At 49.4% G+C, this 15,157-nt stretch overlaps 1 protein-coding gene across 1 annotated transcript in view; it reads left to right on the plus strand.

The window, feature by feature from the left end:
- The first annotated feature begins 1,323 nt into the window (after positions 1-1,323).
- LOC120935498 (zinc finger protein OZF-like) overlaps positions 1,324-15,157 on the plus strand; it is a 31,019-nt gene continuing 17,185 nt past the window's right edge. Inside the window, exons 1-2 of the mRNA XM_040347548.1 lie at positions 1,324-1,462; positions 3,436-4,048. Coding sequence (XP_040203482.1) covers positions 1,324-1,462; positions 3,436-4,048 — 752 coding nt within the window. The remainder of the gene's footprint in view (positions 1,463-3,435; positions 4,049-15,157) is intronic.

Raw genomic sequence — 15,157 nt, forward strand, 5'->3', positions numbered from 1 at the left:
TCTAGTTTCTGAAGGCAAGGTCGGCATGTTTGAGGAGTTAAGGTACTCCGACTATAGGTCTGAGTTAGGGTCTAGTGGCGCAGGGGGTAGATTATACAGAGTGTGATAAAAGTCCCTGAATTCCCAGGAAATAAGTTGTGGGATCGACACCTTCTGTCCGCCGTACCTGATAATGTGTGGTATGTAGGACGCCTTATTATGTGTTCGAATGGCCTGGGCCAGCATTCTCCCGCATTTGTTACCCGATTCATATACCTTGTGTCTGCAGACCTGAATCGCCACCTTTGGCTTTATATTGCAGTATTGCAGTATGTCAGTGACTTGTTTGCGAGTGATGTCGAGTTCGGCCCCTAACTGTCCTGTCGGTGTCTGCTTGTGCTGCGTCTCCAGGGTCTGTAGTTTGGACAGTAAAGTTGTCAACTGCTCTGGTCTTAGTCTTTTTTGTCTAGCTCCGTGTTTGCTGAGGATGCCTCGGATGACGACCTTATGGGCCTCCCACACCACCTCTGGTTTACTGTCTTGGTTACTATTAGTGTTGAAATTAGTGTCCTATTTCCTTCACCACGTCTGTCAAGATTTCGGGGTCCTGCAGTAGGGTCTCATTCAGTCTCCAGGGGTGCCTCCGCACCGCCTGAGTCTCCGACAATGCGTAGACAAGTGTTATCGCGGCGTGGTCCGACCATGTGAACCGATCCTGGCGTCTTTGACAGCCATCAAGTGTCTGTGCGGGACCAGGAAGTAGTCGATACGTGAGTAGGACTGGTGTGGTCTGGAAAAAGTCTCTCTCTCTCTCTCTCTCTCTCTCTCTCTCTCTCTCTCTCTCTCTCTCTCTCTCTCTCTCTCTCTCTCTCTCTCTCTCTCTCTCTCATGAAGCGTCCCCTGTATACGTCCGCGCACCCCACCCAATTTCCTACAAAAGTAGCACTGGAGCTGTAGCAAAAGCACCCTTAAGGGAATTGAAGGCTTTAATAGAATCTGGGACCGATTCTGTGGGTTGCTGACTTTTCTGGTCATATGAGTCAGGGGTTTGACCAGAGATGAGAAATTTAACGTGCGTTTTGCAGACAGTTTGGGCACGACTTCAATAAATGACCTGCCTGGCCACAGTAAAGGCACAATCTCTCCCTCCTCCTAAAGGTCCTCTCTTCGGCCGAGAGAGACGTGTGAAGCCCAGCTGCATGGGCTCTATGTCAGTGGAGAACTCGGGTCCAGGAGGTGAGGGAGGCATGGGTGGGAAAGCAAAGCTCAAAGCCAAAAGTACAGGAGGCTTCCGCATGCCCTACTTAAAAGGAAGGTCTCGCTCGGAGTCAGGAGTCAATGAGAATGGCAAACAAGATCAACTCCAAGATTCCTAGGTATATCTCGAACTGCAATCTCATTGTTAATGTTATCAGAGAGGCCATGGGAAAAAAAGCCATGAGCCACAAGAGCCTCATTGTTCAAAACGACCTCTGCTGCCAGAGTACGAAATCCAATGGGGTAATCGACAGTAGTTCTTGTTCTCTGTTTAATGGACAATAAGGCTTTTGGCAGCGGAGGTGGAGTGAGCAGGAATATCAATTACTCATTTAAAGGAGGTCACAAACTCTGGGTAATTCTGGGTGGGTTTTTGTTTCCCATAGAGGGTTTGCCCCAGCCAAGGCTTTGTCAGAAATCAAAGAAAAATTAAGCCTACTTTGCTTCTTTCCGGAACACCTGGGACAGCATCTCAAAAAATATTCCAACCTTGTTGAGAAACCTGCAGTGAGCTGGATCGCCCCCAAAATGCTGGGGAAGTGGAGCAGAACCTCCTACAGTGGTAGTATTAAAGGTGGCTGCCAGAACAGAGACAAGAGCAGCAGCAAGGGATGGCTTGCAACACTGGTTGTACTGGAGCAGCCAGAGTAGGAGGATCCAGATGAGCAGTGCGAATCGGGAGCATTTGAAACGCTATGGTATACTTATCCATACGATGGTCCTGCTCGTCCAATATGGAGAAAATATTACAACTAAGTGGATTGCCTGCATCTTATGGATTCCTGGCCCTTGTGTAATGTCAGTAACCATAAACCAGGAGTCGGAAAATGCAGTTAAAATCACACCTTTAATGAAATGGCAAAAAATAACAGTTAAAGGAAGTAATCAAAAACTGAAGCCAGGGTTTGGATGCCAGAGCAGGTAATCGGACGAGCCAGGATCAGGAAGCCAGAAGTCAGCATAGTAAAGTGCAAAAACAGGAACAGGTATCGAAAGGGAGGTCAGCCAGTCCAAGTCTGATATTGTATAAGATATAAACTATATCTATATACAGGGTGGGCCATTTATATGGATACACTAAAAACAAAAGTTGGATTCAAAATGGCCGCCATGGTCACCACCCATCTTGAAAAGTTTCCCCCCTTACATATACTCACCAACCATTCCCATTTTATTAAGGTGTATCCATATAAATGGCCCACCCTGTAGTATGTTGTATACTACATAGCCCTGACTTCTGCTCTTTACCTTCTACTATATATACACATAATATGTGTTCTCTTTTGTTACACCCATGTTCTACCAGCTGGACATTTTATATCTGTTGATTTAATTGGAGCACAGACTTTTACATGTTTATAATAATGTGATAACATCCTTAATCATTTGGTACCTTAAACTGAAAGTGTTTATGAGGGAGGAGTCAATAACCCAATGATGGTGGTCTTCAGGATCAGTCCAGTCTTCATCTTGGTTGTTCTCCTCCCATCCTCACTCTCTGACCTCTGGTGGGGCTCAGGCCCGCTCTGTTCATGACTAAATCATGGACTAAATAAGGAAGTGCAGGACTTCTTGTGTTGGGAAGATTGCAATGAGTGATAGAGAGGGTGGGGACACTCGTCCTATAATCCCCTCATCACTGTCACTCCTATAAAAGACAGTTGTCGTTGTTTCCTCACTCTCTGACTAAGGTCCATGAGTAAAGAAATGAACTGGTAGGAGATCAGAGGACCCATTTACTAGTTACCTTGAGGGGGGAATTGTAAGATCCTCAGAGACAAAGCTGCCTGATGTGGGCGGAGTCCTGGTTTATGGAAACCAATCAGCTCATGTCTAGTAATAATCTTTGTATTTCTATTTTAGTAGATGGACGGGAGATGAGGAAAACCTCAGAGGATTGTCTCACTTTGTCTCCAGACTGTAAAGTAGAAGATGAGGACATCACACAGTATAGTCCAGGAGAAAACCCGACTACCTCAAATGTCCATCCGGCACCACACAGTGTAGATGGATCATCGTATTCCTCTTATCCTGAGGAACCTCAGACTGTGAGGGACGGTGCCGGACCATCGAATTCCTCTTATCCTGAGGAACCTCAGACTGTGAGGGACGGTGCCGAACCATCGTATTCCTCTTATCCTGAGGAACCTCAGACTGCGAGGGACGGTGCCGGACCATCGTATTCCTCTTATCCTGAGGAACCTCAGACTGTGAGGGACGGTGCCGTCTTTCCGAAAGTTAAGAGGTTTTCCTGTACTGAGTGCGGGAAGTGTTTTTCAAAGACTAATCATCTGTCCATTCATCAGCGATCTCACTCAGGGGAGAAGCCGTATTCCTGTCCTGTTTGCGGGAAATGTTTTGTACAAAAATCGGTACTTGACACACATCAGAGGTCTCACACAGGGGAGAAACCATATTCCTGTCCTGAGTGTGGGAAATTATTTTCACAGAAATCACATCTTTACAGACATCAGAGATCTCACACGGGGGAGAAGACACTTTCCTGTCCTGAATGCGGTAAATTTTTTGCACAGAAGTCTCATCTGTACAGACATCAGAGATCTCACACGGGGGAGAAGCCTTATTCCTGCTTTGAGTGCGGGAAATGTTTTTCACAAAAGGCACATGTTAACAGCCATCAGAGATCTCACACAGGGGAAAAGCCACATTCCTGTCCTGTCTGTGGGAAATGTTTTTCACAGAAGGCACATCTTGACAGCCACCTGAGATCTCACACGGGGGAAAAGCCGTATTCCTGTTCTGAGTGTGGGAAATGTTTTGCAAATAAATCAGATATTCTTGCACATCAGACGTCTCACACGGGGGAGAAGCCGTATTCCTGTCCTGAGTGCGGGAAATGTTTTTCAGGGATGCGCAATCTTTACAGACATCAAAGATTGCACACTGGGGTGAAACCGTATTCCTGTCCTGAGTGTGGGAAATGTTTTTCAAGGAAGTCCCATCTTTACAGACATCAGAGATCTCACACGGAGGGGAAGCCACTTCCCTGTCCTGAGTGAGGGAATTGTTCCTCACTGAAGTCCTGTCTCCCTGTACATTGGGGATCCCACACAACCCTCGAGGTGTATTAGTGCCTTGAGTGCGGGAAATGTCTTGTATATGAATGTTGCTGGACATCACAGCTCTCATGTGGGGAAGAAACACACCCTGATATACACCTCGGATATACACCATGGCTGATCTTCATCATGTAAGAAACAGTTCATAAGGAGATCAAAGATCACCAAAGACATGGATGAAGTGTTGTAACGTGATAGCAGTAGAAAAATAAAAATTGAATCATTACCTTTCATTGGCTAAGTACATTTTGTGGTGTAAGATTTCAAAAACACTTATCGTACACACGATCGAAAATTCAGACAAGAAAATTCTATTTTTTTTCTGATGGAATGTTGGCTCAAACTTGTGTTGCATACACACAGTCGCACAAAATTCCGACCACCAAGAACGCGGTAACGTACAACACGTACGACGAGCCGAGAAAAATTAAGTTCAATAGCCAGTGCAGCTCTTCTGCCTGATTCCGAGCATGCATGTTTTTTTTGTGCGTCGGAATTTCCGACAAGAACTTTTCTTGTCAGAAAAATTGAGAACCAACTCTTAAATTTTTGCTGTCGGAAATTCCGACAGAAAAAGTCAGATGGAGCCTACACACGGTCGGAATTTCTGACCAAAGGCTCACATCAAACTTTTCTAGTCGGAAAAAAATAATATAAGTTGAATGACATATGACATTTTTATCATTTTTTTTCCGCACAAATAGAGCTTTCTTTTGGTGGTATTTAATCGCCACTGGGGTTTTTATTTTTTGCTAAACAAATTTATTTTTTTTTTTTAAATAAATGTTTTTCTTAGTTTCTGTTATAAAATTATACAAACGGGTAATTTTTCTCTTTCATTGATGTGCGCTGATGAGGCTGCACTGATGGCCACTGATGAGGAGGCACTGATGTGGCTGCACTTTTAGGCCGCACTTATGGACAATGATAAGAGGCACTGAAGGGCCCTGGGTGGTGGCACTGGTAGGCCGCACTGATTAATAGCACTGGTTTACACTGATTAGCAGCTCTGGTGAGCAATGTTGGGACTGATGTCCCTGTAACAGAAGCTACTGGCTTCCTTTTCTCCTAAGGCCCCTTTCACATTGGACCTGTAGCCGCGCTGGCGGTATATCGCCGCTAAAAATAGCGGCGCTATACCGCCGGGATTGCCGCGGGAATCAGCCACTAGCGGTGCGGTATTAACCCCCGCTAGCGGCCGATAAAGGGTTAATACCGCCCGCAATGCGCCTCTATAGAGGCGCATTGCGGGCGGTATTGCCGCGGTTTCCCATTGTTTTCAATGGGAAGGAGCGGTATACATGCCGCTCCTCTCACCGCTCCAAAGATGCTGCTGACAGGAGATTTTTTTTTTTGTCTCCCGCCAGCGCATCGCCTCAGTGTGAAAGCCCTCGGGCTTTCACATCGAGTATGCAGTGCAGGAGTATTTCAGGCGGGATAACAGCGCTATTTTTAGCGCTGTACCGCCTGAAAAACTCCTCAATGTGAAAGGGGCTTAACTGTCAGCATAAGAAGGGGAAAAAAGCTGATACCCGGCTTCTGTTTACTTCTGTGATCAGCTGTCATTGGCTGATAGCTGATCACGTGGTAAAGTGCTGATGTGATTGGCTCCTTTCCCTGATCGAAGACATGAAAACAGCAAAAAAAGTCTGGCACCAGGAAACTGGGATGTATATGACAGTGGGCATAAAACTTTGCGTCCTACGTGTGCCCAATAAGCTGATAGGTGGAAGAACACACCAAGAGAGATGTGATAGAAATGTGTACAATCAGAAGCAACCATACAAAAACGCGCTATTTGGGCCAAGTCTTGTGCGAACAAAATGAACAGGCAAAAATCAATAAGCAGAACTATTTATCGATATAATGTTGCCATGGGTTAATATGTTAAACAATTCAATTCTCCTTTGCATAGATGGTCAATAATCAGCTTGCTCAGCACAATAGTGATACCTTATGCCGCGTACACATGGTCGGAAATTCCGACAAGAAAAGTCCGATGTGAGCCTTTGGTCGGAAATTCCAACCGTGTATATGCTCCATCGGACTTTTGCTGTCGAAAATTTTCACCAACAAAAGATTGAGAGCTGGTTTTCACATTTTTAGATGAAAAGATTCCAATCGTCTGTAACAATTCCGACGCGCAAAATGCCGACGCATGCTCGGAAACATTAAACGTAATTTTCTCTGCTCGTGGTAGTGTTGTACATCACCACGTTCTTGACGGTCGAAAGTTCAGAGAACTTGTGTGACTGTGTGTATGCAAGCCAAACTTGAGCAGGATTCCGTCGGAAAAAACACCCACGGTTCATGTGTAACCGGCATTATGGGGGCGGCCAATAGAATAGTTGGAAAATTTCCTGCAGTGATGGAATCCTCATGTGTCCCCTGTGAAGTCCACACGGGCGGGGAGGGGTGAGGAAAACAGCCCAAATTCTGTGTGGCTTTTTTGTATGGTTATTTCTGATTGTACTCTTTTCCCCGATCTGTGACCAGCCAAGTCCTAAGGACCCAACGATTACAGACAGCGCCGCCTGCGCTATCACGGGAGAACGTCTGTGGATGTCCTCCTGCAACTGGAAGCCATCGCTGTAGCTGTCTGTCAGCTGTAGCGTGGGTGGAAACAGTCGCCAGCTCCATCTGATGGCCATAATGGTGTTATTTCGCTATTGCTCTGATTGAGGTACAGTGGAACCATGGATTACGAAGCATAATGTGTTCCAGGAGAATGATTGTAATCCAAAGCACTCGCATATCAAAGCGACTTTCCCCATAAAAGTCAATGGAAATGAAAATAATTTGTTCCACATTGACTTCTATGGCATGCAATTCCGCAGGTGGCCAGAGGTGGGGGGCGCCGGAGAGACTTGGAAATACTTGGAGACCATTTGGTTCCATTCGGAAACCCTCGAAAAGGGATCGTAAACACACCGCAGAGGCTTGAATCCTTCTCGTTTTGCGAACCGAGCCAGAATCCCAAAGCACCTTGTCCCCATGTTGATGGGGACAAGGGCCTCATCACCACAACCCTTGCCCGGTGGTTGTGGGGGTCTGCGGGCGGGGGGCCTATTTGAATACAAGGGGGTCCCCCTTATGTGAATGGGTAGGGGTACATTGTACCCCTACCCATTCACCCAAAAAAGTAGTGAAATGTGACAAAAGACAATAGCCGTTTTTTGACAATACAGTTATTAAAAATTTCTTCTTTTCCCCCACTTCTTGCTCTGGTTTCTTCTCCCCCCCCCTTCTTCCTCTGGTCTTCTCTATCCTCCTCTGGCTTCTTCCTCTGGTCTGTCTTCTTTCTCCACCACCGCTGCTCCTGCTGCAGAGTAAAAAAAACTAACTTCCTCAGATGGGGTAGATGATGTCATTCTGAGACCCCACCCCTTTTGACTTCACCACCAAAAGCATGATAGGTTAGTGATGGCATAAGGGGGCGGGGTCTCGGCTGATGTCATCTAGTGGCCACACCCCATAGTTGTATATGAAATGTGCGCTATGGGAGCGGACAGATCGGCTGGCCGCAGCGTCGGTGTGGGGTTCCCCCTAAAGCCCATACCAGATTTGAAGGGCCTGGTATGTTTGTTTTTTCTTAAAGGAGTTGTAAAGGAAAAAACATTTTTGGCTAAAATGAATGTCTGCAAGGTAGACAGACAGAATAGTGTAATGATCCTGTTAAAAAACGAGTAAATACCTATTAAATTCCTTCATCTATATCACCTCCGGCGTTCTAGTTTCTGTTCTCTCATTCACTTCCTGGTTTGCGGCGCTCGTTCATGTAAGAACTACATTTCCCAGTATGCATTGCGGCACGCCCAGTAATTCACACCTCCATGAAGTCTCTAACACGTAGAGAGCGTCCTGTCACACTGATGTAGTTCCCAGGAGGGGGCGAGCACGTCACTGACCACCGCAGTAAAGCCTCCCTTCACGGTGGTCAGTAAAATCAGACAAGCAGGAAGTGAACAGAACAGAGAAGAAATAGAGCAACTTCTGAGCAAAAACTGACTATGGGGAAGTGAAAAGAGGAATGTCTGCAGGTAAAGGATGCTTATTATGACCCCTTACAACCCCTTTAATTTTTGAATAGCTGGATTTTTGGAATTCCACACCATAATATTATTGAATAATTACATACTATGATGGAATAAGCCAAACTGATGTGCATTCGCTAATTGTGCTTCCGAGTATAATGCACATCTTCAGGAGGTGATACCATTGGTGGGGTTCCAACCCATGACTTGACCCTTTGAAGGTAGCAGGGCATACCACTACACTACGGAGCTGAGCACAATCATACATAGAAAATACAATTACTAATTACTCGCTAATGTCACCCGCTGCCCCACCGAGAGGGTAAGTGCCAGACAGATGGCGAGAGGGGAGGGGGGTCAAAGTAGGGGCATTCAATGGCACAGTGGCAGCATTTTATGGGCACAGTGGTGGCATTTTATGGGCACAGTGGTGGCATTTTATGGGCACAGTGGTGGCATTTGATGGGCACAGTGGCTGCAATTGATATGAACAGTGGTGGCATTTGATGGGCACAGTGGCTGCCTTTGATTGCACAGTGGCTGCAATTGATGTTTTTGTGGGGTTTTTTCAGTTTGTTTGCGGCCCCCCAAAAAACTTTTGATCACCGGCTGCCACTGCAACCAAGTGACAGAAGACAGCATCGCATCCAATTTCCAAAACACAATTTTTTTTTTTACAAACCGTGAACTACTCAAGATTAGTGGAGGACAGTAACCAGTTAATGGGCATGTAAATCCTCCAAAAGCAGCTGCAGCGTCTTACAGAGATCTTTTCGGTGTGATCCGATGTCCTGATAAAATGGGCAACTTGGTAGAAAATCGAACCACGTCACTTTCTTTAAACCATCAGCAAGTGTTGATGTGGATGAATTGGGGTTTGAATATAACAATGGCTACTGAATACAGTCCAGTACAGGAAGATTTAGCTGTTTTCACAGCACAGCGGCTAACGAGGACACAGTTGTGGCTGCCTCGGAGGCGGCCATTTTCTTGGTTAGTTTCAGAGCGGAGTAACAATCTCCTCTCATAATATCATGCACCGGACTCTATTCAGTTGCCTGTGTTGTGTCCAAACAGCAATTTGCGAACATAAACAGCAATTCCTCAAAATATGCAATTCATGATGGTGACGCGAGTTGCTCTGCCGCCCCCACTCAACTTGCCGCCTGGGTCCCATGGTTAGGCCGGTGTCCTGCCGAAAATGGTCCCCTGGCAGATAATGCCCCCCGTACTGCTCAGGCCCAGCGCTTGCGCAGTATGAACCACAATGGGGCTGTTACGGAACCATGAACCAGATGTACAACAAGAGATAAGTGAAAATAAGAAGGCTTTATTGAAAATCAAGCTGTAAAGCAAAAGTCCAAACGAATGGTGAAACCGAAGCAGAGTCTTGCGAAGCCAGAGGTCAGGAACCAGAAGGGTAGTCAGACGAAGCCAGGATCAGGAACCAGCAGGGAAGTCAGACGAAGCCAGGATCAGACACCAGCAGGGAAGTCAGACGAAGCCAGGATCAGGAACCAGCAGGGAAGTCAGACGAAGCCAGGATCGGAACCAGAAGCAGCAGCAGTCTTAGAAGCATGTGAACACAGGAGGACCAAGCAAGGAACTGAAGCCACAGACCTATATACGTATATGAGCCAGGCATCCAGCTCCTCCCAGTGGGAAGGAGGAGCCGCAGGGTGGGAGGCTACAAGAGACCCAGAAACCAAGATGGCCGCCAGCACATGTCAAACGAAGGAGAGAGGTAAGACCATGACAGTACCTCCCCCTCAAGGGCCCCTCCTCCGCGGTGCAAAAAAACGGTTTCTGAGGGAAGCGTGCGTGGAAGGCTCGGAGCAAGGCAGGAGCATGGACATCTGCGGAGGGAACCCAGGAACGCTCCTCTGGACCATAACCACGCCAGTGGACGAAAAACTGCACCCGACCGCGGACCAGGCGTGAGTCCAGGATATTGCTCACCTCATACTCCTCATGATTGCCCACTTGGACCGGACGAGGCCGAGGAACCGAGGAAGTGAAGCGATTGCACACCAGTGGCTTCAACAGGGAGACATGAAACACGTTGGAGATCCGCATGCCAGGAGGAAGCGCAAGGGCATAGGCTACCGGGTTTACCCTGCAAAGCACTCGGAAGGGACCAACAAAGCGAGGAGCCAGCTTGGGAGTGGGCACTCGAAGGTTGAGGTTGCGAGCGGACAACCATACACGGTCTCCGACCTGGTAGGAAGGAGCAGGCGCTCGTCTGCGATCAGCCTGGAGTTTCTGGCGCTGCGCAGAGACCTCAAGGGACTTCTGGATCTGTACCCAAGAGGCGCGTAGGACGGAAAGGTGATCCTCCACAGCCGGAATATCCTGGGGAGAGAATGCCTCCGGTAACACGGCAGGTTGGAACCCATAATTGGCCATGAAGGGAGACGTCCCAGAGGAAGAGTTCACCGCCGTGTTCCTGGCAAACTCAACCCAATTGTCCTGGTGATCGGAGACATAGCAACGAAGGAATTGCTCCAAGGCCTGATTGGATCGTTCTGCAGCCCCATTGGACTGAGGGTGGTAGGCCGAGGAGAAGGAGAGATGAATCCCCAACTGGGAGCAAAAGGCGCGCCAGAACCTGGACACAAACTGACTCCCCCGATCCGACACTATCTCCTTGGGCAAACCGTGCAACCGGAAGACCTCCCAGGCAAAAATCGTGGCCAACTCTTGTGCAGAGGGTAACTTCTTGAGAGGAACACAGTGGCACATTTTGGAAAACCGATCCACAATCATGAGAATGACCGTATGGCCTCGGGATGCAGGGAGGTCCACAATGAAATCCATCCCCAGGTGTGACCATGGGCGCTCCCCGGTGGCTATGGGTTGCAGCAGGCCCAACGGAAGGTGCCGAGGGGACTTACTTTGGGCACAAACGGAGCATGCCGCTACATATGCGGCGATGTCGGAACGTAGGGAAGGCCACCAGAACAGACGTGAAACAGCCCAGGACAGCTGATTCTTACCAGGATGCCCCGCGGTCTTGGAGTTATGGTAGGTTCGCAACAACCTAGTGCGCAACTCCTCAGGCACAAAACATCTGCCGTTGGGTCTCCCAGAGGGAGCACCAGATTGAGCCGCCAAAATCTGTTCACCAAGGGGAGAGGTCAGGCTGGTGCGAATGGCGGCCAGGATCTGATTCGGAGGTATGACCGAAGTCGGTATAGACTCCTCCCTGGACAGCTCGGAGTACTGCCGTGATAAGGCATCCGCCCTGATGTTCTTGGAACCGGGTAGGTAGGAGACCACGTAATTAAAACGTGACAAGAACAGAGCCCACCTGGCCTGACGTGGTGTCAATCTCTTGGCCTCAGAAAGGTAGGTCAGATTCTTGTGGTCCGTCAGGATGAGAACCGGAACCACCGAGCCCTCGAGCAAGTGCCTCCACTCTTTGAGAGCCTGCACTATGGCCAATAACTCCCTGTCACCAATCTGATAGTTGCACTCTGCGGGTGACAGTTTCCGGGAGTAAAACCCACAAGGAAACAGCGGACCCTCTGGTGTTCTACGCTGAGACAGAAGGGCGCCTACTCCCGTCTCAGACGCGTCCACCTCGAGGACAAAGGGCAACCCAGGGTTGGGATGAGACAGAATCGGAGCCGACACAAAGGCGGATTTTAGGGCCTCAAAAGCCCGGATGGCCTCGAGCGGCCAGACCTGGGAATTACTGCCCTTTCTGGTCTGATCCGTGAGAGGCTTGGCCAGCATGGAGAAGTCCCTGATGAACTTCCAATAATAATTGGCGAAGCCCAAAAAGCGCTGCAAGGAACGAAGACCACTGGGCTGAGGCCACTGTAAGACAGCCGAAACCTTCTCAGGGTCCATGGAGAACCCCTCAGCGGAAATGATGTAACCTAAGAAGGTTACCTGGGATCGGTGAAATTCGCATTTCTCAAGCTTACCGAACAGCTTGTTCTCTCGTAACCGTTGCAACACTCGCTTGACATCCAGAATGTGGGCCTCCATGGATTCAGAGTATACCAAGATGTCATCCAAATAGACCACCACACACTGCTGCAACAGGTCACGGAAAACATCGTTGATGAATTCCTGAAAGACTGCGGGCGCATTGCACAACCCAAAGGGCATAACCAAGGATTCATAATGACCGGTCCTGGTGTTAAACGCGGTCTTCCACTCATCGCCCGCCTTGATCCTTACCAGGTTATATGCCGCCCTCAGGTCGAGTTTGGTAAAGACCGTGGCAACCTTAAGGCGATCGAACAGCTCGGAAATCAAGGGTATCGGGTAAGCGTTCTTGATCGTGATGCGATTAAGGCCCCTGTAATCGATGCAAGGCCTCAACTCACCGCCCTTCTTTTTCACAAAGAAAAATCCAGCCCCTGCCGGGGATGAGGATTTGCGAATGTGACCACGGGACAGCGCCTCCATCACATACTCCTCCATGGCCTCATTCTCCGCAACTGACAGTGGATAGACCCTGCCGCGAGGAGGAACGGCATCAGGTTGTAACTCTATGGCACAATCGTATGGGCGGTGCGGAGGTAGGGCAACTGCGCGCACCTTATCGAATACATCCCGGTACTCCTCGTATTCAGGAGGCAACAGAGTCCGAGGAAGTACACAGCAACTTGACAGGCCCATGGATGCAACTAGCCCCACACTGTGGTGACCATGAGAGGATCTCGGCCGATCTCCAGTCGAAAGTCGGATTATGCCTCTGGAGCCAGGGGTACCCCAAGACCACCGAGTAGTGTGGAGACGAAATAACCTGGAGGCAGACCGACTCTCTGTGAACGGCACCAATGGCTATCCCCACTGGAAGGGTCTCATGAGTCACGTGTGACGGCTGGAGGGGTCTGCCGTCTATTGCCTCTAGAGCCAGCGGGGAACCTCGAGCCTGCAGAGGAATGGAATTGGCGGCAGCGAACTCACTATCAATGAAAAAACCACCAGCACCAGAGTCCACCAACGCCTGGGTCGTCACCGAGCCCCCGACCCAGGAGAGGACAACAGTGATCAGTGGTTTATCAACATGGGAAACCGGGGACGAGGAGACTCCACCCAAGATCTGCCCCGACAGGATCTCAGGTGCGAGCGTTTCCCGGACGGTTCGGACATGCCAACCGAAAATGCCCACCGAGACCACAGTACATGCATCGGCCCTCGCGTCTCCGGAGTACCCTCTCCCCCTCGGACAGGCGAGCAAACCCCAGCTGCATGGGTTCACCCCCAGACAAGTCAACCCCAGGAGGCGTGGGAGGAGAGGGAGGCACGGGTGGGACAGCAAACGTAGGCGCCAAACTGTTAGGAGGCCTCCGCAGGCTCTCCTTAAAGGAAGGTCTCTCCCTGAGTCTGGTGTCAATCAAAATCAGGAAAGAAATAAGAGCCTCGAGCTCCACTGGTAGGTCCTTAGCTGCAACCTCATCCTTCAAGGCATCCGAGAGACCATGAGAGAAAGCAGCGACCAGAGCCTCATTATTCCAGCCCACCTCTGCTGCCAGGGTACGAAACTCAATGGCGTATTCGGCTACGGATCGTGAACCCTGTCTGACGGACATAAGGAGCTTCGCAGCAGAGGCGGTGCGAGCCGGCACATCGAATACCTTCCGAAGAGAAGCAACAAAACCGGAAAACTCGGCAACCACCGGATTGTTGTTCTCCCATAAAGGACTGGCCCAGGCCAAGGCCTTGTCCGAGAGCAGCGAGATCAAGAAGCCCACCTTTGATCTCTCAGTGGGAAAGGCATGTGGCAGCAACTCGAAATAAATGCCCACTTGGTTAAGGAAACCTCGGCACTGAGTTGGCTCTCCCCCAAATCGCTGTGGAAGGGGGGCAGAGCCGGTCATACCCCGAAACACCGCAGGCGCAACAACAGGTGTCGGGGTAGACTCTGGCCCAACAACCGGAGCGGCAGTAGGAGCGGGCCCAGGAGCGACAACCGACCCATCGGCAACGGGAGCGAAATGAGCCGTGCGTTCAAGCAGGGTTTGCAACGCCACGGCGAACTGACCCAACAGGTAATCCTGCTGATCAAGTCTGGCAACCAGCGTGGGTAGCGAGGATGGCCCTGTACCGTCAAAATTCATGGCTTGGTCCTAATGTTACGGAACCATGAACCAGACGTACAACAAGAGATAAGTGAAAATAAGAAGGCTTTATTGAAAATCAAGCTGTAAAGCAAAAGTCCAAACGAATGGTGAAACCGAAGCAGAGTCTTGCGAAGCCAGAGGTCAGGAACCAGAAGGGTAGTCAGACGAAGCCAGGATCAGGAACCAGCAGGGAAGTCAGACGAAGCCAGGATCAGACACCAGCAGGGAAGTCAGACGAAGCCAGGATCAGGAACCAGCAGGGAAGTCAGATGAAGCCAGGATCGGAACCAGAAGCAGCAGCAGTCTTAGAAGCATGTGAACACAGGAGGACCAAGCAAGGAACTGAAGCCACAGACCTATATACGTATATGAGCCAGGCATCCAGCTCCTCCCAGTGGGAAGGAGGAGCCGCAGGGTGGGAGGCTACAAGAGACCCAGAAACCAAGATGGCCGCCAGCACATGTCAAACGAAGGAGACAGGAGAGAGGTAAGACCATGACAGGGGCAGACGGAAATAGCTGAAGATAAATAGCTCAGAGTCAGCTGAACACAGCGCCTGCCCAATGACGACCAACCATATTGTGACAGACGCTGCGGCACGCTCCCCATGCTCATGCTACTCTGCAAGGGGGCGGGTGCATTACTGTTATATTGTCTAATGGGCGGATAGCTAGAAAAGAGGCAGAGTTTTCTATTGATGTGCACAGCTGATAACTTGGCCGTG

This window comes from Rana temporaria, chromosome 4 (assembly GCF_905171775.1).
Source record: "Rana temporaria chromosome 4, aRanTem1.1, whole genome shotgun sequence".
NCBI lineage: Eukaryota > Metazoa > Chordata > Amphibia > Anura > Ranidae > Rana > Rana temporaria.